Raw genomic sequence first — 23,412 nt, forward strand, 5'->3', positions numbered from 1 at the left:
ATTGTCATTGCAACAAGTACAACGAAACTTTGTTTTCAGCACAAACCTGTTCAAGATTAGACAAACAAACAGTGTGCAGGGTTACAGAACAAGAACGCTGATGGGTCGCCATAAGGCGCCCTGTAAAAGATGGGAAAAAGGTAAACGCTGGGGAAGTAAAAAAAATACAATCCAGACTGGGCTCCTAAGGGGGTCCAGTTTGGAGTGAGAAAAAAACCTCCTTAGCAAAGCACATGTACATATTACAACATACATCTCGAGATATCTAGCAACAGAGGGAAGGTTAGTTCAAGGTCATGGTGGTAGGTCGCAGCTCTCAGGCGCTGACCATCCATTCATCACCCCTACGGGATTGCGTCGAGGGCGTTGGATTGGGGGACAGGTGGGTGTATGTGTGGCGTATATTTGTGTGTGTGTATAAGCCCATAGTGTGTCTCTGTTCCGCGGCCTTGATGTATTTGCCGTCGCTAGTCCAAAATTCACAACAACAGGTGTGTGTCCATGAGAGACAAAAAAGGGAGTTTGTTGTGTCTTCCTGCAGTGATCTTCGGGAGAGTCTCGAAGCCAGGGAAAAAAATCTAAGTTAACATGATTTGTTTGCGAGTGAAAATAAAATTTGATTTTCACTCTAAAATTGTCTATGACTGGTCCTCAAAAACTGCGGGGTAGACAGTCCGGTGTAATCCACAGTTCTTCCCGCAGCTTTGGGGTACTTTGAAGACTGCCAGCAACTTCCAATTTGTCGACAAACCAGAGCAACGCTTACTCCAATCAGCAGATGTCCTGTTGTCATAATTCCGAATAGGTAGATATCTTCACGTCCTCGACAGAAAAGGGTCGCCAGGCACGCGGCCCTCCTTCTTCTCCCAAGAGTCCGTCCTGTGTCCAGCAACAACCGCTTCGTCACGACAGCAGGTTCCCCCAAACCGAAGATCTTGTCAATTTTGTTGAGGCCAGTTAAATAGTTCCAATGTTTAGATTTGGAGAGCAGTGCAAAAAGAGGCAACAAGAAAGTTAAGACAAAACAAAGAAGCAAGCAGGAGAGATAAGGGAGAGGAAAGGGGAGCGTCCACCCTCGGTGAGTGCCAGAGAGAAATACTCCAATGCGGAAGTCGAAGGGAAATGCTGACATGTAGTATGAATGTAAGAATAGTTTGAATGTTGGAGCGGGGGGGTTGCCCACATCTGAGGTCCTCTCCAAGGTTTCTCATAGTCAGCATTGTCACTGGCGTCCCACTGGATGTGAATTCTCCCTGCCCACTGGGTGTGAGTTTTCCTTGCCCTTTTGTGGGTTCTTCCGAGGATGTTGTAGTCGTAATGATTTGTGCAGTCCTTTGAGACGTTTGTGATTTGGGGCTATATAAATAAACATTGATTGATTGTTGAAGAGTTTAAATTTCCCGGAAAAACTGAATTTATTTTGGGACTTGGGAAAGTGTTGGTTGGATGTGTTGAAGGTGGAATGGTTTGAATGGGCTGAAAAATGTGCAAATTGTGGAATTTTTAAAAATGGACAATTCATTCTGAATGGGGATAATGTCCCTGAAAACTGGGAATTCTTGGAAAACCCGGAATTTTTTTGAATTGTTGAAGGCCGCTACACAATTTTGAACAGGTTGAATATTTTGAAGTTGGAATAGTTTGAGTTGGATGAAAAATGTTGGAATTGTGGAACCTTGAAAAATGTCCCATTCATTTTAATTTGATGGAAATTTGGGAATTTTTTTGAATTGTTGAAGGCCACCACACAATTTTGAACAGGCTGAATATTTTGAAGTTGGAACAGTTTGAATTGGATGAAAAATTGTGGAACTTTGAATAATGTCCCATTCGTTTTTAATTTGATGGGAACTTTGGAAAAATCGGGAATTTTGGGGAAAATTTTGAAAAAGTTGAAATGGTTTTTGGTGTTAGAATTTTTCAAATCGGTCCAGAAATGTTGAAGTAGTAACATTTTTAATTGAGAAATGGAAAAAATGGCATTCCTGGAATTTTGGGGAAAGCAGGAATTTTTTTGGAAAATGTTAAAAAAAAAATTGAATTTTCTGAGTTTAAATGGTTGTTGCTATTGGAATTTTTCTAATCGGTCGAGAAATGTGGAAGTAGTAACATTATTAATTCATTAATAATATTAACATTATTAATGGATGAAAAATGTGGGAATTGTGGAACTTTGAAAAATGTCCCATTCATTTAAATGGGAATTTGATGGAAATTTGGGAAAAGCAGTAATATTTTTGAAAATGTTTAAAAATATGTGAATGTTCTAAATGGTTGGTGTTGGACTTTTTCAAATGGTTGGAGAAATGTTGAAGTAGAACAATTTTTAATTGACAAATGGTATAATGGAATTCCTGGAATTATGCGAAAACCGGGAATTTTTCCAGTTCAAAAAACAACTTCATTTTTGTCCTGATTAAGAGGTGGAATGGTTGAAGTGCGTTGAAAAATGTGGAAGAAGTGGTTGACGGAAAAAAGGGAATCCTGGGAATCCCTGGAATTTTTTTGAATCAATTAAGTAATATTAAAAATCCTGTTTGACTGTTGACTTTTAATATTGAACTAGATGAGGTGTGAATGCTTCAATGGAGAAGTTGAAGGGGAAAGCTGACAAAATGTAGTATGAATGTAAGAATAGTTTGAATGTTGAAATGTTGATGAGTTAAAGTTTCCAGGAAAAACCGAATTTGTTTTGGAACTTGGGAAAGTGTTGGTTGGATGAGTGGAATGTGTTGAAGGTGGAATGGGTTGAAAAATGTGCAAATTGTGGAAGTTTTAAAAATGGACAATTCATTTTTGAATGGGGATAGTGTCCCTGAAAACTGTGAATTCTTGGAAAACCGGGAATTTTTTTTTTTTAATTGTTGGAGCGTTCACACAATAAGTACTGATAACACCATCCAGCCCACTTGTTGACAGGCTAAACATCTTTTGTGATGTGCTATTTGACGTTCTGCATTTGTTCACACTCTCCTTTTCCGCAGACTCGACCGCCGGCGGGCTCCTGGAAGAAGTTGGAGGAGACCAAAGAGTACAAGAATGGGAACATACTCAGAGAGTATCAACTGGAGGGTGTCAACTGGCTGCTCTTCAACTGGTACAACAGGTATGCATAATGAGAGTTAAATCATACTATAAAGGTTTAGTGGCCACATGCGTGGACAGCCACTTTTAGCTCTTATTTCCAAAATGGTGTACCCTCCTGAATTGGGGTCTTATGGCCACTTATGTGGACACTTATACTGCCATCTGGTGGTGTCAAAAGAGTATAACATAACACGGAATTTAGAAAAAAAAAGTGTAAAAATAAGAATTAGCATGTCACTAAACATGAAGTACACGTGTGTGTACTTATGGACTAAGTACATCATATCAAAAGATGATTCTTAGTTTTTATTCTAATTAGGGTCCAATAAGACCAAAATGCAACGAGAAAAAAAAAAAAAAAACATGTACAAACCCTGTTTCCATATGAGTTGGGAAATTGTGTTAGATGTAAATATAAACAGAATACAATGATTTGCAAATAATTTTCAACACATATTCAGTTGAATATGCTACAAAGACAACATATTTGATGTTCAAACTGATAAACATTTTTTTTGCAAATCATTAACTTTAGAATTTGATGCCAGCAACACGTGACAAAGAAGTTGGGAAAGGTGGTAATAAATACTGATACATTTGAGGAATGCTCATCAAACACTTATTTGGAACATCCCACAGGTGTGCAGGCTAATTGGGAACGGGTGGGTGCCATGATTGGGTATAAAAACAGCTTCCCAAAAAATGTTCAGTCTTTTACAAGAAAGGATGGGGCGAGGTACACCCCTTTGTCCACAACTGCGTGAGCAAATAGTCAAACAGTTTAAGAACAACATTTCTCAAAGTGCAATTCGAAGAAATTTAGGGATTTCAACATCTACGGTCCATGATATCATTAAAAGCTTCAGAGAATCTGGAGAAATCACTCCACGTAAGCGGCATGGCCGGAAACCAACATTGAATGAGCGTGACCTTCGATCCCTCAGACGGCACTGGATCAAAAACCGACATCAATCTCTAAAGGATATCACCACATGGGCTCAGGAACACTTCAGAAAACCACTGTCACTAAATACAGTTTGTTGTTACATCTGTAAGTGCAAGTCAAAGCTCTACTATGCATAGCGAAGGCCATTTATTAACAACATCCAAAAATGCCGCCGGCTTCTCTGGGCCCGAGATCATCTAAGATGGACTGATGCAAAGTGGAAAAGTGTTCTGTGGTCTGACGAGTCCACATTTCACATTGTGTTTGGAAATATTCGACATTGTGTCATCCGGACCAAAGGGGAAGCGAACCATCCAGACTGTGATCGATGCAAAGTTCAAAAGCCAGCATCTGTGATGGTATGGGGGGGCATTAGTGCCCAAGGCATAGGTAACTTACACATCTGTGAAGGCACCATTAATGCTGAAAGGTACATACAGGTTTTGGAACAATATATGCTGCCATCTCAGCGCCGTCTTTTTCATGGACGCCCCTGCTTATTTCAGCAAGACAATGCCAAGCCACATTCAGCACGTGTTACAACAGCGTGGCTTCGTAAAAAAGAGTGCGGGTACTTTCCTGGCCCGCCCATCGAAAATGTGTGGCGCATTATGAAGCATAAAATACGACAGCGGAGACTGTTGAACGACTGAAGCTCTACATAAAACAAGAATGGGAAATAATTCCAATTTCAAAGATTCAACAATTAGTTTCCTCAGTTCCCAAACGTTTTTGGAGCTTTGTTAAAAGAAAAGGTGATGTAACACAGTGGTGAACATGCCCTTTCCCAACTACTTTGGCACGTGTTGCAGCCATGGAATTCTAAGTTAATTATTATTTGCCAAAAAAAAGATAAAGTTTATGAGTTTGAACATCAAATATCTTGTCGTTATGGGTTAAAAAGGATTTTGTCTTTTCTCTGGCTTCAGGCAAAACTGCATCCTGGCAGACGAGATGGGTCTCGGGAAGACCATCCAGTCCATCGCGCTCCTGTCTGAGATTTACGCCGCCGGGCTCCAAGGTCCCTTCCTCGTCATCGCACCTCTTTCCACCATCACGAACTGGGAGCGGGAGTTCTCCACCTGGACCGACATGAACGCCATCGTCTACCACGGCAGCTTGGCCAGCAGGCAGATGATCCAGCAGTACGAGATGTACAGCAAAGACGACAAGGTAGCCTCATCCCTCGACCCCTGGCCATTGCACGTTTCTAATGGTCCGCATTCCACGCACAGGAACATTTAATCCCGGGCGCATACAAGTTCGATGCCCTCATCACTACTTTTGAGATGATACTGTCCGACTGTCCCGAGTTGAGGGAGATCTCCTGGCGTTGCGTGATCATCGATGAGGCCCATCGCCTCAAGAACCGCAACTGCAAGCTGTTGGACAGCTTGAAGATGTTGGACCTGGTTAGTGCACCCAGGCCAGTCTTGCTTTGGTGTCTTCGACTTCAATAATCCCCTTGTTGCTGTTTCCCCAGGAACACAAAGTGCTGTTGACCGGCACTCCCCTGCAGAACACCGTGGAGGAACTCTTCAGTTTGCTTCATTTCCTGGAGCCTGCCCAGTTCTCATCCGAGATCGAATTCCTCAGAGATTTTGGAGACCTCAAAACAGAGGAGCAGGTAGAAAATATGATCATCTTGGCTCAATTCGACATGCCGACTTGTTTAAATCACAGGGTTTCTGCAGGTCATTAAAAAGCATTAAATTAGGGCCTTAAATGGCATTGAAAGCATTAAATATGATGTCCACAGGCATTAAAGGGGAACATTATCACAATTTCAAAAGGGTTAAAAATAATAAAAATCAGTTCCCAGTGGCATGTTGGATTTTTTGAATTTTTTTTCAAAATTACCCCTAAAAAAAAGCTTTAAAGTGCTTGATTTTCGCTATTTGTGATGCGAGTATCCATTTCCCTGTGACGTCACACAGTGCTGCCAATGTAAACAAACAATGGCGAATAGCACAGCAAGATATAGCGACATTAGCTCGGATTCAGACTCGGATTTCAGCGGCTTAAGCGATTCAACAGAAACGGATGGTTGGAGTATGAAAGTATTGAAGAAGAAACTGAAGCTATTGAGCGAATAGCTATTGACGCTATTCATAGTCATAGCATGGCCGAATAGCTGCGTTAGCATCGCCGGTAAAATGTGCGGACCAAACGATCAGGACTTTCGCATTTTGTGATAATGGAGCAACTTAAATCCGTCGATTGGTAAGTGTTTGTTTCGCATTAAATGTGGGTGGAAGGAAACGTAATACAGTTGCAAATGCATCTGCAGGTTATCCATACATCTCTGTGCCATGTCTGCTTTAGCACCGCCGGTAAATAGCATGTTAGCATCGATTAGCGTAGCATGTTGGCATCGTTTAGCTGGCAGTCAACATCAACAAAACTCACCTTTGTGATTTCTGTTACTTTATCATTGCAAATGCATCTGCAGGTTATCCATACATCTCTGTGCCATGTCTACTTTTGCACCGCCGGTAAATAGCATGTTAGCGTCGATTAGCGTAGCATGTTAGCATTGATTAGCTGGCAGTCCTGCCGCGACCAAATATATCTGATTAGCACATAAGTCAACATCAACAAAACACACCTTTGTGATTTCGTTGACTTTATCGTTGCAAATGCATCTGCAGGTTATCCATACATCTTTGTGCCATGTCTGTCATCGCCGGTAAAATGCGGAGACACTTTGGTACATTCAATGGGGGTCTGGCGGCAGACACTTTCGTATCTACGGGCCAGTGGTGCAACTTGAATCCCTCCCTGTTAGTGTTGTTACACCCTCCGACAACACACCGACGAGGCATGATGTCTCCAAGGTTCCAAAAAATAGTCGAAAAAACGGAAAATAACAGAGCTGAGACCCGGTGTTTGTAATGTGTTGAAAATGAAAATGGCGGCTGTATTACCTCTGAGACGTCACGTTCTGACGTCATCGCAAAAAGAGCGATGAACAGAAAGCCGTTTAATTCGCCAAAATTCACCCATTTAGAGTTCGGAAATCGGTTAAAAAAATATATGGTCTTTTTTCTGCCCCATCAAGGTATGTATTGACGCTTACTTAGGTCTGGTGATAATGTTCCCCTTTAACATTGTCATAACATTGTCATAATAACTAGGCCTGGATCAATAGTCCAGTGTTTTTAACCACTGTGCTGCGGCACACCAGTGCAGTGCTTCTCAATTGGGGGTATGTGAAGGTATGCCAAGGGGTACGTGAGATTTTTTTTAAATTCTAAAAATAGCAACAATTCAAAAATCCTTTATAAATATATTTATTAAATAATACCTCAAGAAAATATGAATGTAAGTTCATAAACTGTGAAAAAAAAAATACAACAATGCAATATTCGGTGTTGACAGCTAGATTTTTTGTGGACATGTTCCATAAATATTGATGTTAAAGATTTCTTTTTTTGTGAAGAAATGTTTAGAATTAAGTTGATGAATCCAGATGGATCTCTATTACAATCCCCAAAGAGGGCACTTTAAGTTGATGAATACTTATATGTGTAGAAATATTTATTTAGAATTGAATCACTTGTTTATTTTTCAACAAGTTTTATTATTTATTTATTTTTCATCATTTGTTTTTATTCCGATGCATATATATATACAAGACACATACAGTTGACACTTCCATTGTTTTTGGTTTCTTATACATTTCCATTATCAGAAAGGAGCAGTTGAAAGAACAATCTTCTCATATTTATCTGCCCTCTTTTTAGCACAAATTGGTTTAGATGAGTTTTGAATTGTTATTTTTATATGTTATGATTACATTAGTGGCAATTTTGGCCCCGGTTAGTGTAAACGTTTCAACATTATCATTGTGAAATGCTTACAATTACTTTTCATCGATTCCGCATTGTCATTGTCAAATGCGCACTGTTTTGTCTATGCCAAAAATGGTATGGTTGCTACCAAATACAGTATGCTAATGATCAGCAGTCAGACATTGGCATTACATTTGTTTTAAGTTCCATTAAAAAGTTCTAGATTTGCTTAAACCAACATAAACCCTGAATAATTGTTGCAATACGTTGGCTGAGAGTTGCTATTAGTGGTTTAATTTTTTATTTTTTTTCACCCCATCAGGTTCAGAAGCTGCAGGCGATATTGAAGCCAATGATGTTGCGAAGGCTCAAAGAGGACGTTGAGAAGAATTTGGCGCCCAAACAAGAGACCATCATTGAGGTCAGTTTAAATGCTAATAAATGTTCTTCATGTGCCACACGTTGACCCTTTTGGTAAGTACGTCAGCCTCTCAGTCGTGTTCCACCGGGCCATTAGGCTCACGCCCACATCCTCTCCCTAAAAAGACATTTTAGGTCAATTGGAGACTAAACTTTCCATATACATGAAAGTGAACGGTTGTTTACTTATGTGTGCCTTATTGGATACCCTTGTGAGGACAATGGATGTACTTAAAAACGCTGAGACAATTCTTACATAATTCAAAATGTACCGTATTTTCAGGACAAGCCCAACCCAATACATTTTCTAAGGAAAAAAAAAAGTTTCCATATATTAGCCGCTGCAGATATACGTATATACGTTGTGAAAAGACTTTACACAGAAAGTTTTTTAAAATGTTTATTTACATACCTTAATTGTTTCCAAATGATACCTGTAAAAACAGAAGTCATCGTCATGGACCCACTAGTTGCGGAATCTAACTCCCCAATCAGCTATTTTTGTAAATTTGAGAAACTAAAACAAAAAAATAATGTCGTAAGTTAATAATGCTAACAGGCATATTAGCTCAACGCTAGCTTCATTACATTACACGTGCAAATACGCATGAATACATTCCTACAGGTAGGTAGGTCTTTATTGTCATTGCAACAAGTACAACGAAACTTTGTTTTCAGCACAAACCTGTTCAAGATTAGACAAACAGTGTACAGGGTTACAGAACAAGAACGCTGATGGGTCGCCATAAGGCGCCCCGTAAAAGATGGGAAAAAATGCTGGGGAAGGATGAGTAAAAAAACACAATCCAGACTGGGCTCCTAAGGGGGCCCAGTTCGGAGTGAGAAAAAACCTCCGTAGCAAAGCACATATACAAATTACAACATACATCTCGAGATATCTAGCAACAGAGGGAAGGTAGTTCAAGGTCATGGTGGTAGGTCGCAGCTCTCAGGCGCTGACCATCCATTCATCACCCCTATGGGATTGCGTCGAGGGCGTTGGATTGGGGGACAGGAGGGTGTATGTGTGGCGTATATTTTTTTGGTGGATGTGTGTGTGTGTATAAGCCCATAGTGTGTCTCTGTTCCGCGGCCTTGATGTATTTGCCGTCGCTAGTCCAAAGTTCACAACAACAGGTGTGTGTCCATGAGAGACAAAAAAGGGAGTTTGTTGTGTCTTCCTGCAGTGATCTTCGGGAGAGTCTCGAAGCCAGGGAAAAAAATCCAAGTTAAAATGATTTGTATGCGAGTGAAAATAAAATTTGCTTTTCACTCTAAAATTGTCTATGTCATCAGACATGGGACGGTTTAGTGAGTATGAATTGTTTTAGTTGAATTGTAAAACTTAGAAAAGTTGCTTGGAGTGATGAATGAAGAATCCATGCGGTGCATTATGGTCGTCAGCGAAGGAACATCCATAATACCCGCGCCGATTTATGAGCCGCAGGACTCAAAGTGTCAGGTTCAAAGGCTGATTACATCTATTAAACGAGAAGAAGCAAGGAATTAAACAGAGACAGAATTAAATTTGGCTCAATTTGAGGAGAAACGTTCGGGCTGGACTCTGTTGAATGCCACCTCTTTTTATTTGGATGTTCCCTGTTTACATAACAGCTGATTCTAAAGGATTTGGGGGTATGTAAATGGTTCTACTTGTATAGCACTTTTTAAGGAGCCCAAAGTGCTTTGACGGTATTTCTACATTCACCCATTCACACACTGATGGCGGGAGCTGCCACGCAAGGCGCTAACCAGGACCCATCAGGAGCAAGGGTGAAGTGTCTTGCTCAAGCACAACGGACGTGACTAGGATGGTAGAAGGTGGGGATTGAACCAGTAACCGTCAGATTGCTGGCACGGCCACTCACCCAACTTGGCCACGCCGTCCCCCATGTAAACATCCATTGTTTTCGGTCACAGTAACACCAAAGAAAAAGATGTCTCGGGCTTGGACTGGTCCTGGATCGAGCTTGGGCAGGTCTTGGATCAAAATGGATAACCCCTCACATCGTACACAGCGGAAAGACAGCTTCTGTCTGCTCGCCGGAAGTTCCCGAAAACGGAAACTTTTGTGATAACATACACATAATTTTTCTAATACAAAGTGTAGGATAAAAGTAGTGGCTCATAGTCCGGAATTTATGACATTTTTAACAGCATTTGTCAAATTGAATTTTTTTCCCCCCCCCCTTCAAGGTTGAGCTGACAGATGTCCAGAAGAAGTACTACCGAGCAATTCTGGAGAGGAACTTCAATTTTCTCAGCTTAGGAGCAAACAGTAACAGCAACGTGCCCAACCTGCTCAACACCATGATGGAGCTGCGCAAGTGCTGCAACCACCCTTACCTCATCAATGGTAGTGAAACCCATTCTTACTCTTCCATATTTTTTTTTTTTTTAAATGTTTTTATTGAACTTGACAGGTATTACAATGTACAATAGAACAGTCAACACATTTTCCCCCTTTTTTCCCACCCACTTCCAAGAACAGCAACCCAACCCATACCCCATACACACATAACCCCCCCCCCCCCCCCCCCCCCCAGGTCCTACATAAGTTAAAAGGTACAGTCACAAATGGAAAATAATTAGTACATCACTTTCTTCTCAACATAGGCAGATAGTAAATATACACCAGGAATAAATATAAAAAAATAAATAAAAAGAAGCTGGTTTATGAAAGGGGAACTTTCTCATGTGTCCTGTAGCGTCTTTAATTTGGCTATGTAGTCAACCATACAGCCCCAAACAAAATAAAACTTCTCAGGTGCCCCCCTAAGATTGAACTTTATATTTTCCAGATCTAAATACATCATAAGGTCTTTAAGCCATAATGAGGCTTTGGGGCAGAAAGGTGACTTCCACTCCAGCGAAGTTCTCCTACGTGCTAATAAGGATGCAAAGGCGATACTATCCTTAAATTTTCTCTTTATTTGGGGATCTGATACCGTCCCAAAAATAGCCATTTCTGCACATGGTGTCAGATTTAAATCCAGTGCCTTAGCAAGGTGTTTGAAAATAGTTGTCCAGTAATCAAGCAAATGGGGACAAGACCAAAACATGTGCGTCATGTTAGCAGGTGACATGTGACCCCTGTTACAAGTATCCGAGATATTGGGATATATTTTGGAGAGTTTGGAATTAGTGAAATAAATACGGTGGACTACCTTAAATTGTATTAAATTAAGCCTTGAACAGGATGTACTGTTGTTAATTTGGGTTAAGGCAGAATCCCAATCTCCATCATCTATGGCTCTGCCATGCTCTTCTTCCCAATTCCCTCTGATTTTATCAAGATATGTTTTACCAAACTGGGGGATTAAGGTGTAGATTTTGGAAATTAGGCCTTTTTGATTTGTGGGAATATCTAAAATTGAATCAGTTAGCGAATTTGGTGGAGTGTTAGGGAAAGGAAGTTACTCTTCCATATTTAACACGCAACCACATGGCCTGAGTACACTTTAGGGATAGGGATGGAACTGTTCACTCACACTGGTGTAAGAATGTTTGGTGGTGGTGGTGGGAGAGGCACGTTTTAATCAAGCTACAAATGTAGCTTACCGCCATGTGTGAATGTGGAGTGAATGAATATTGGGTTCTCAGTCCTCACTGTAAAAACGATTGAGCGCCTTAAAAAGCGTTATATAGATATAAACTAGGGCTGGGCGATATGGCCTTTTAGTAATATCTCAATATTTTTAGGCCATGTCACGACACACTATATATATATCCATATTTTGATGCATTTAATCACAGCAGCATGATGGTTCTATGTGTCTACATTCTTGTTCATACTGCATTAATATATGCTCATTTTAAACTTTCATGCAGAGAGGGAAATCACAACTAAAAGTGTATTTACTAAACAGTTATTAAGCAGTGGCACAAACATTCATGTCCTTTCCAAAACAGAAAGTGCAAAATTGTCTGAGACATTTTAAAACAAGCTAGGAGGGCACTTTTGTGCATGATGTCACTAAGATGACATATCAAATCAACACTCAATTAAAGTGCTCTTTTTGTACAGAACACCACTACAATAGTTTAAAACAAATAAACTGCACTTTTGTGCATGATGTCACACAAGATATTTCAATATGTGTTAAATAAAAATGAGCTGCATAATAGGAAATCAAATAGTGTATGTCTTTCGCTATGTGGTAGGTTCCTGCGGACGTTATCTCTTTCTGTTGTTGACTATTTGTTTCATACGGTGTTGATGTGGAGATGGTTGCTCGGGCGTTTTGTGGTACTTTTTGATAGATTGAAACTTTTATTAGTAGATTGCACAGTACAGTACATATTCCGCACTATTGACTAGGGATGCACCGATTAATCGGTAACCGATATATTCGGCCGAATATGGCAAAAAAAGCCACATTCGGCCTTCGGTGGAATGAGTTAAAAACAAGTCTGAATAGTGGCGTGTGACGCAATTTTTGGACGCGGTGACGCAATCAACCAACGTGCGGTGACGTTGGGATATGTTGTGTACCTGTATAAGTGTATGAGGTTACAAGCACACACTTATTGAGATTTAGTGGGTCCTCTGTTTACATTATTAGCCTGTTGTGTAGGCTACCTGTATAAGTGTATGAGGTTACAAGCACACACTTAATTTAGATTTACTTGAGCCTTCTGTTTACATTATTAGCATATCTACTGTTGCTAGGCAGACTTTTGCCAAAAGGACACATATTCATTTGTTGTGGGTTTATCCACTTTAATGCACTTTATTTTTTTGGGGGAATGCATATTTTGTTTGAAGGCCTAATATAAATGAAAAACTTTGTGCTTTTTTTGAAAAGCAAAGGCTACTGGAATATTTAAAAAAAATGTAAATATTCAATAAAAAATTACTTTATTTGAAAAACATGTCTAAATATTTATTCTAGGTTAATGAAATATAAAAACAATTGTGAAAAACTGCATTTATTATTCGGTGTTCGGCCTTCGGCCACAAATTTTCATTTCGGTGCATCCCTACTATTGACCACTTAATGGTAACACATGAATACATATTTCAATTTGGTTAAGTCAGGGTCCATGTTAATCAATTCGTGGACACATATTGAACAGCGGTCTCTTTCGTTCAAAAAATTTCGGCTCATTTTTATGCTTAGCAAACTCATCCCAAATAGTTAAAAATGTAAGGAAAAAAGTCACTTCGGGGTAGGGTTGGACGATATGGCCTTTTTTTAATATCTCAATATTTTTCGCCCATATTGCGATACACTAGGGCTGGGCGATATGACTAAAAAAATGTATCACGATATAAGTGTTTCATATCAGTCGATATCGATAATTATCGATAAAAAGAAAACAAAAAACTATTCTAAATAAAGACCAGGAGAAAAAAGGCTGAATTTAAATACTTTTATTTTAAATATAACTTTTAACCTTTAGAACGAGGTCAGCATTAAGAAAAACAGTCAAATAAATGAAAATACTGGTCGATGTGCAAATATTGACATTAGATAAATGCTTACCCAGACTTCTCAACTATGCTGAGCGGTAGCATGTCTTTCGCTAATTGATACACCACTGCGTCCGTTATTTCTTTATAATGTTTTGAATTGTTGTCGTATGGCACGGCTGCCGAGTGCCTTTCGATGGTGGTCTGTTGTTGCCGCCTTGGTGCTGTTCCACTTGCACCGGCTGGTGTAGATGCTTGTGGCTGTTTGCTGCTGTACTCCAGGGGTTTAGAGCGGCTCAGGTGGTAAAATAAGTTTGTCGTGTTCCCAGACTTGGTCGGGACTACGACCTTGCAAAGTTTGCAGACAGTATTACTCTGATTCGTATCGGACTTAAACAATCCAAAATACTGCCAAACTGGTGACGTGACGTTTCCTTTTTTATTTACAATTTCATCTCGTGCTGCCGCACTCATATTCCCGTTTCATTGATTAACGTGGACCCCGACTTAAACAAGTTGAAAAACTTATTGGGGTGGGTCCATTTAGTGGTCAATTGTACGGAATATGTACTGTACTGTGCAATCCACTAATAAAAGTATCAATCAATCGTTGCTTTTTTTCCCCTGTTAGCATTTCCCAGAATGCCTTGCGGTTCAGGCTCGGCCGTGATAGGTCGAGAGGCTAAAGCCCTTCCTTTGCCTACACCCCCCAGAATGCCGTGCGGTTCCGGCTCTGCGTTTCTTACTATTTTTTTCTAACAGAACTCAGTGAAATTATCGAACGTTCTATCGACCCCATTTTCTATTGATATTGATCGCTATATATCGTTATCGTTTTATCGCCCAGCCATACAATACACAATATATATATCTCGATATTTTGCCTTAGCCTTGAATGAACACTTGATACATATAATCACAGCAGTATGATGATTCTATGTGTCTACATTCAAACATTCTTCTTCATACTGCATTAATATATGCTACTTTTAAACTTTCATGCAGAGAGGGAAACCAAAACTAGGTCAATTTACCAAAAGTGTATTTATTAAACAGTTATTAAGCAGTGGCAAAAACATTCAAGTCATTTCCAAAACAGAAAGTGCAAGGTTGTCAGAGACATTTTAAAACAAGCTATTAGTGCACTTTTGTGCATGATGTCACTAAGATGACATATCAAAACAACACTAAATTAAAGTGTACTTTTTGTACAGAACACCACTGCAATAGTTTAAAACAAATAAAGTGCACTTTTGTGCATGATGTCACACAAGATATTTCAATATGTGTCATAAAAATGAGTGAAGTGAAGTGAATTATATTTATATAGCGCTTTTTCTCTAGTGACTCAAAGTGCTTTACATAGTGACACCCAATATCTAAGTTACATTTAAACCAGTGTGGGTGGCTCTGGGAGCAGGTGGGTCAAGTGTCTTGCCCAAGGACACAACGGCAGTGACTAGGATGGCGGAAGCGGGAATCGAACCTGCAACCCTCAAGTTGCTGGCACGGCCACTCTACCAACCGAGCTAAAATAATGTTTTACTCGAATGCACGTCATTTAGTTGAGTTTATAGCAAAATGGATACATGGATGATACATCAGAGGATTGGGAGAATGTCATGTGGTCAAATGAAACCAAAATATAACTTATTGGTATAAACTCAACTGGTCGTGTTTGGAGGAAGAAGAATACTGAGTTGCATCCCAAGAACACCATACCTACTGTGAAGCATGGGGGTGGAAACATCATGCTTTGGGGCTGTTTCTCTGCTAAGGGGACAGGACGATTGATCCGTGTTAAGGAAAGAATGAATGAGGCCATGTATCGTGAGATTTTGAGCCAAAACCTCCTTTCTGCATAATAGGAAATCAAATAGTGTATGTCCTTCGCTATGTGGTAGGTTCCTGCGGACGTTATCTCCTTTTTTTGTCGACTATTTTTTTCATACGGTGTTGATCTGGTAATGTTTACCTCAGCATTTTGATGGTGTGGCACCGAACGGAGATGTTGACATGCGGAGTATGCACTCTTCATTCTCTAGCAGGTGACTTTTCAAATGATGCTACATGTCAGCAGTAATGCTACTTTTTGTAGCAACGTTTTTGCCTCACACTTGACAAATTACTCGAAGCCAAACCACCGCCAGGCGATGGACCCCCTGCTGTTTTTCTTGGGAATTACTTCTTCCTTCATTTGTTGCCAGAGTCGCACCTTCCTTCTCTCGTATTACCACTCGCACCACATATGTATGTGACGTATGTAAGAAGGTGCGCTTGCTGGCTGTGAGAAGAAGAGACAGGAAAGAGTGAGAAAAGCCTGTAGTGTAATGCCCGCAGCTAAAAGCAACTGCGTGAGAACGCATACTCGGATATCACGATATAGTCATTTTCTGTATTGCACAGAGACAAACCCGCGGTATATCGAGTATATTGATATATATCGCTCAGCCCCTACTTCGGCGTGTTTTGATCAATTTATTCGATAAAATAATTACATTACAATTGGCATAGCTCGGTTGGTAGAGCGGCCGTGCCAGCAACTTGAGGGTTGCAGGTTCGATTCCCGCTTCTGCCATCCTAGTCACTGCCGGTGTGTCCTTGGGCAAGACACTTTACCCACCTGCTCCCAGTGCCACCCACACTGGTTCAAATGTAACTTAGATATTGGGTTTCACTATGTACAGCGCTTTGAGTCACTAGAGAAAAGCGCTATATAAATATAATTCACTTCACTTCCATTAACGAGTAAAAAGTCAAGTGCGGTCACGGCTGGTTCTGGCCGTCGATGCTGGTCCATTTTTTAGGGCATTAATGCAAGTGAGAAGGGCGATCGTGGTTAAATTTGAACCCTGAGACGCCATTTACTTTTGAAAATGATCATTTAATGTTGACAAAATCCCTGGGTTGTTTTAACTAGGTGCCGAGGAGAAGATAGTTGCCGAGTTACGAATGGTGTACGACCCTATGGCCCCGGACTTCCACCTGCAGGCCCTGATCCGGTCCGCCGGCAAGCTGGTCCTGCTGGATAAGCTGCTTCCGCGTCTCAAAGCCGGCGGCCACAAAGTGCTCATCTTCTCCCAAATGGTGCGCTGCTTAGACATTCTGGAGGACTACCTCATCAACAAGAGGTAGGAAAGCTACGTTCCTTTCTTCCACAGGTTTCATGTACACCAGTGCTTTTCAACCACCGTGCCGCGGCACACTAGTGTACCGTGAGATATTTTTTGCAAAACATCCATCCATCTTCTTCCGCTTATCCGAGGTCGGGTCGTGGGGGCAACAGCCTAAGCAGGGAAACCCAGACTTCCCTTTCCCCAGCCACTTCGTCTAGCTCTTCCCGGGGGATCCCGAGGCGTTCCCAGGCCAGCCGGGAGACATAGTCTTCCCAACGTGTCCTGGGTCTTCCCCGTGGCCTCCTACCGGTTGGACGTGCCCTAAACACCTCCCTAGGGAGGCGTTCGGGTGGCATCCTGACCAGATGCCCGAACCACCTCATCTGGCTCCTCTCCATGTGGAGGAGCAGCGGCTTTACTTTGAGTTCCTCCCGGATGGCAGAGCTTCTCACCCTACCTCTAAGGGGGAGGAAACTCATTTCGGCCGCTTGTACCCGTGATCTTATCCTTTCGGTCATGACCCAAAGCTCATGACCAAAGGTGAGGATGGGAACGTAGATCGACCGGTAAATTGAGAGCTTTGCCTTCCGGCTCAGCTCCTTCTTCACCACAACGGATCGGTACAACGTCCGCATTACTGAAGACGCCGCACCGATCCGCCTGTCGATCTCACGATCCACTCTTCCCTCACTCGTGAACAAGACTCCTAGGTACTTGAACTCCTCCACTTGGGGTAGGGTCTCCTCCCCAACCCGGAGATGGCACTCCACCCTTTTCCAGGCGAGAACCATGGACTCGGACTTGGAGGTGCTGATTCTCATTCCGGTCGCTTCACACTCTGCTGCAAACCGATCCAAAACAGTACCGTATTTTTCGGAGTACAAGTCGCACCCGGCGAAAATGCATAATAAAGAAGGAAAAAAACATATAAGTCGCACTGCAGTATAAGTCGCATTTTTGGGGGAAATTTATTTGATAAAACCCAACACCAAGAATAGACATTTGAAAGGCAATTTAAAATAAAGAATAGTGAACAACAGGCTGAATAAGTGTAGGTTATATGAGGCATAAATAACCAACTGCTATGTTAACCTAACATATTAAGGTAAGAGTCATTCAAATAACTAGAACATATAGAACATGCTATACCTTTACCAAACTATCTCTCACTCCTAATCCATAAATCCCATGAAGTCTTACACGTCTAGTCTCTTACGTGAATGAGCTAAATAATATTATTTGATATTTTCCGGTAATGTGTTAATATATTCACACATAAGTCGCTCCTGAGTATAAGTCGCACCCCCGGCCAAACTATGAAAAAAACTGCGACTTATAGTCCGAAAAATACGGTGATTATAATGTGCCGTTGTAGACTGTCTGTGCTCGGCAGAGTCAACTTGGAATACTTTTCCATATAAGTAGCTGGCAGCATGTAGCTAATTGCTCTAGGGATGTCGGGAACATGGTTTGTCGGGTAACAATATGCGGTAGGCAGTGTACAGGTAAAAAGGTGTCTAATGCTTAAAACAAAAATAAACAAAAGACGAGTGCCGCTGAGAAAAGGCATTGAAGCTTAGGGATGGCTTTGCAAAACAAACTGGCTGCAAAGTAGACAAAAACAGAATGCTGGACGACAGCAAAGACTTATAAGTGTGGCGCAGCAGACGGCGTCCACAAAGTACATCCGTAAATGACATGACAATAAAATAGGAAACACTACACACAGGAAAACATTAAAAAAGTCTAAATAAGTCAGGGGTTGATGTGACAGTACATCTACTTTGAGACAAGCTATATTGATGCATGCTTGGTTTTGGTTTAAAGTCATGTCCAAGAATTGCGAGGATAACTTTTTACTGCTCAGAGAGTATGGAGTATCGGACTGTCTGATTCTAGCGGTCCGCTCCCTGTACGATCAGTGTCAGAGCTTGGTCTGCATTGTAAGTAGGACCCTTTCCAGTGAGGGTTGGACCCTTTGTCACCGATTCTGTTCATAACTTTTATGGACAGAATTTCTAGGCGCAGTCAAGGCGTTGAAAGGATCTGGTTTGGTGGCTGCAGGATTAGGTCTCTGCTTTTTGCAGATGATGTGGTCCTGATGGCTTCATCTAGCCAGGGTATTCAGCTCTCACTGGATCGGTTTGCAGCCGAGTGTGAAGCAACCGGTATGAGAATCAGCACCTCCAAGTCCGAGTCCATGGTTCTCGCTTGGAAAAGGGTGGAGTGCCATCGCTGGTTTGGGGAGGAGACCCTGCCCCAAGTGGAGGAGTTCAAGTACCTCGGAGTCTTGTTCACAAGTGAGGGAAGTGTGGACAGGCGGAGCGGTGCGGTGTCTTCAGTAATGCGGACGCTGTATCGGTCTGTTGTGGTGAAGAAGGAGCTGAGCCGGAAGGCAAAGCTCTCAATTTACCGGTCGATTTACGTTCCCATCCTCACCTATGGTCATGAGCTTTGGGTCATGACCGAAAGGACAAGATCACGGGTACAAGCGGCCGAAATGAGTTTCCTGTGCTTGGAGATAGGGTGAGAAGCTCTGCCATCCGGGGGGAGCTCAAAGTAAAGCCGCTGCTCTTCCACGTAGAGAGGAGCCAGATGAGGTGGTTCGGGCATCTGCTCAGGATGCCTCCCTAGGGAGGTGTTTAGGGCATGTCCGACCGGCAGGAGGCCAAGGGGAAGACCCAGGACACGTTGGGAAGACTTTGCAAACTCCGGGAGGAGTGGGACGAGGTGGCTGGGGAGAGGGAAGTCTGGGCTTCCCTGCTTAGGCTGCTGCCCCCGCAACCCGACCTCGTATAAGCGGAAGAAGATGGATGGACTTTTTACTGTCAATATCGGTTGCTGAGTTTAATTTATTTGATGTTTTCCGCTAGTGGTGTGCTTGGGGATTTTTCCAATGAAAAAAAATGTGCCTTGGCTCAAAAAAGGTTGAAAAACAGTTATCGTATTTTTCCGGCTTATTTTTTTACGTGCTATATAAACTGTCAGCTGATAAAATGATTGAATTAAAACGTGTTAAAACTGTTATTTTGGGCGAGGCAATACAGCTAAAAAACATTGTGATACACAGTAAGTGTTTCATATCGGTCAATATAAATAATTATGGATATTTTTTATGACCTGACAAGAATAAGGATCAGGGGCAAATATTATAAATGTAAACATTTTTTATTTCAAATGTTAACACAGGCATGGAAAACACTCAAAGTAAACAAAGTAGTAAAATCACATTGAGCACTTAAAGGGGAACATTATCACAATTTCAAAAGGGTTAAAAGCAATAAAAATCAGTTCCCAGTGGCTTGTTGTATTTTTTGATTTTTTTTCAAAATTTTACCGGTCCCAGAATATCTCTAAATAAATCTTTAAAGTGCCGTATTTTCGCTATCTTCGAAACCACTATCCATTTCCCTGTGACGTCATACAGGGCTGTCAACACAAACAACATGCCGGTTACCACAGCAAGATATAGCGACATTAGCTCGTATTCAGACTCTGATTTCTGCGGCTTAAGCGATTCAACAGATTACGTATGTATTGAAACAGATGGTCGGAGTATGGAGGCAGATAGCCAAAACGAAATTGAAGAAGAAATTGAAGCTATTGAGCGAAAAGCTATTGACGCTATTCGGCCATAGCGTGGGTGTACCTAATAAAGTGGCCCATAGCATGGCTGCCTTATTAGCATCGCCGGTAAAATGTGCGGACCAAACGATCAGGACTTTCGCATCTTGTGACACTGGAGCAACTTGAATCCGTCGATTGGTAAGTGTTTGTTTCGCATTAAATGTGGGTATTTAGTTTCAAATGTACATACAGCTAGCGTAAATAGCATGTTAGCATCGATTAGCATAGCATGTTAGCATCGATTAGCTGGCAGTCATGCCGTGACCAAATATGTCTGATTAGCACATAAGTCAACAACATCAACAAAACTCACCTTTGTGATTTTGTTGACTTTATCGTTGCAAATGCATCTGCAGGTTATCCATACATCTCTGTGCAATGTCTGTCTTAGCATCGCCGGTCAAATGTGAAGACTCTCTGGCAAATTCAATGGGGGTCTGGCGGCAGATTTCTTGCCAGTGGTGCAACTTGAATCCCTCCCTGTTAGTGTTGTTACACCCTCCGACAACACACCCACGAGGCATGATGTCTCCAAGGTTCCAAAAAATAGTCGAAAAAACGGAAAATAACAGAGCTGAGAACCGGTGTTTGTAATGTGAAAATGAATATGGCGCCTGTGTTACCTCGATGACGTCACCACTAAAAGACCGATAAACAGAAAGGCGTTTAATTTGCCAAAATTCACCCATTTAGAGTTCAGAAATCGGTTAAAAAAATATATGGTCTTTTTTCTGCACCATCAAGGTATATATTGACGCTTACATAGGTCTGGTGATAATGTTCCCCTTAAAGGTATTTTGGGGTTCATTGAAGTTAGCTAATTTTACTTGTTTTGGAAATTCTTGACAAGCCAAATTTTCTTGTTCTATTGTCAGATAATTTTTCTTATTTCAAATTAAAATACCCCTAATTTTAGTTTTTTTTATTCTTGTTTATGAACACTGACTTTTTGCAGTGCAGTGCGACTTATATATGTTTATTTTCTTCTTTATTATGCATTTTCGGCAGGTGCGACTTATACTCCGAAAAATACGGTATATATTGTGTTGGGGTTTTTATTTATTTATTTTTTTTAGATACCTTTATGAGCGGATTGACGGCAGAGTGCGAGGCAACCTGCGGCAGGCTGCCATCGACCGCTTCAGCAAGCCCGACTCGGACCGCTTTGTCTTTCTGCTGTGTACTCGAGCTGGAGGCTTGGGTATCAACCTCACTGCTGCTGACACCTGTGTCATATTTGACTCGGACTGGAACCCTCAGAACGACCTACAGGTACCTTTCCACTTTGCAGATGAATGCTTTGTCTCGTTCCCACAGTGACATCGCAGCGATCTTTCTTCTCCTCCAGGCACAAGCCCGATGTCATCGTATCGGCCAGTCCAAGGCGGTCAAGGTCTACCGCCTGATCACTAGGAACTCGTACGAGAGAGAGATGCTCGACAAGGCCAGTCTGAAGCTCGGCCTCGACCGTGCCGTTTTGCAGAGCATGAGTGGCAACAAAGACAGCAGCGTTAACGGGGTAAGGAAAATACATCTTCTCGCTGACCCGATTTACGAGCTTTATTGGTTCTTCAGCAGGGTTCATAAATCAAAAGTGTGTATAGGGAAGCCAATTTCTCGAAAAGATAACAATGTAAATATGACTAGGGTTGCCTCGATACCAATATATTTTGGCAACGATACCAAAATGTATTTCGATATTTTTTTTAATAAAGGGGACCACAGAAAATTGGTTTTACTTTTGACAAAAAATCTTACGGTACATTAAACACATGTTTGTTGTTACAATCAAATACAAATTTGGGCCTTAAATAAGATAGTGAATTGGGTTAACGCATGCGCAGTGTTGTTTGGCGGGAAGGAAAAAGTGTTTCCGGTTTTTCCTCTGTGCGGCAGTTGATTAAAAGTTGTGAACCAGAATAGACGTCGTGTTTATTCACCATATTTAACATTGGTAGCAGAGGATGGTTGAGGATGGCTGCAAACTATAAAATACCGCCGAGGTTTGACGAGTCCAAGCCATACGAGTGCTGGAAAAATGAAGTTAACATTTGGATGCGCGTTACAGAACTCAATAAGAAAAAGCAAGCACTGGCTGTGGCTTTGGGACTTGAAGGGAGAGCCAGAGAAATCGCAATGGAGATATCTGCGGAGGAGTTGGACAATGACAACGGTATGACGACATTATTTGCAAAACTGGATGACGTTTTCCTGAAAGAGGAAAAGGATCGTGCATATGAAGCGTACACGTACTTCGACCGCATCACCAAAAATATTTCCGTTTCAATGGTGGACTATATTATTGACTTTGAACAGCGCTACAACCGGATGAAAATGTACAATATGACACTCCCTGATGCGGTGTTAGCCTTCAAACTTCTTGACACAGCCTGCCTCGATGGGAAAGACAGGCAGCTAGCACTGACGGCTAACACGGAGCTAAGCTTCTCGTCAATGAAGTCCGCTCTCAAACGGATATTCGGAGGTAAAACAACGGGCAAGTCAAGCGAGATACAACTGAACCAGGACGCAGCTTTCCTCACAGAACAGCCACAATGGAGAGGAAGACCAAACACACCGTTTCCACGTGGTCAACGAAGATCGGTGACGCCGTTACCGGGTACAAGCCCACTGGATAAGTACGGTAAACGATCACGATGTGCCGTCTGTCAAAGCACATGCCACTGGGCAAAGGACTGCCCGCACAAAAAGCACGAACAAGTAAGATTGACTGAAAATGACAATTTGGACGAAGTTAATATCACGCTGTTAACGAATGATCCCCAGTCTAAAGCTGAGATTTTTATGACTGAAGCAGCAAGCTCAGCGATCATAGACACCGCCTGCACTCGCACAGTGTGTGGAGAAAAGTGGCTTGAAAGTTTTGTACATAATCTCAATGAAAAGCAGGTAAATAAGCTAAGAAGTACAGAAAGGTCTAGCAACAGAATGTTTCGTTTTGGAGATGGAAATGTGATTCATTCCACCAGAAAAGTGCATCTACCT

At 41.6% G+C, this 23,412-nt stretch overlaps 1 protein-coding gene across 6 annotated transcripts in view; it reads left to right on the forward strand.

The window, feature by feature from the left end:
- The window catches only part of chd8 (chromodomain helicase DNA binding protein 8), a 141,281-nt gene that overhangs the window by 52,245 nt on the left and 65,624 nt on the right, over positions 1–23,412 (forward strand). For all 6 annotated transcript variants that reach the window (XM_061890571.1, XM_061890574.1, XM_061890573.1 and 3 more), the window contains 9 exons: positions 2,985–3,106; positions 4,963–5,206; positions 5,269–5,445; positions 5,517–5,660; positions 8,150–8,248; positions 10,444–10,603; positions 16,584–16,794; positions 21,483–21,678; positions 21,755–21,925. In XM_061890571.1, the coding sequence (XP_061746555.1) occupies positions 2,985–3,106; positions 4,963–5,206; positions 5,269–5,445; positions 5,517–5,660; positions 8,150–8,248; positions 10,444–10,603; positions 16,584–16,794; positions 21,483–21,678; positions 21,755–21,925 (1,524 nt within the window). The remainder of the gene's footprint in view (positions 1–2,984; positions 3,107–4,962; positions 5,207–5,268; positions 5,446–5,516; positions 5,661–8,149; positions 8,249–10,443; positions 10,604–16,583; positions 16,795–21,482; positions 21,679–21,754; positions 21,926–23,412) is intronic.

Source organism: Nerophis ophidion, linkage group LG28 (assembly GCF_033978795.1).
Source record: "Nerophis ophidion isolate RoL-2023_Sa linkage group LG28, RoL_Noph_v1.0, whole genome shotgun sequence".
NCBI lineage: Eukaryota > Metazoa > Chordata > Actinopteri > Syngnathiformes > Syngnathidae > Nerophis > Nerophis ophidion.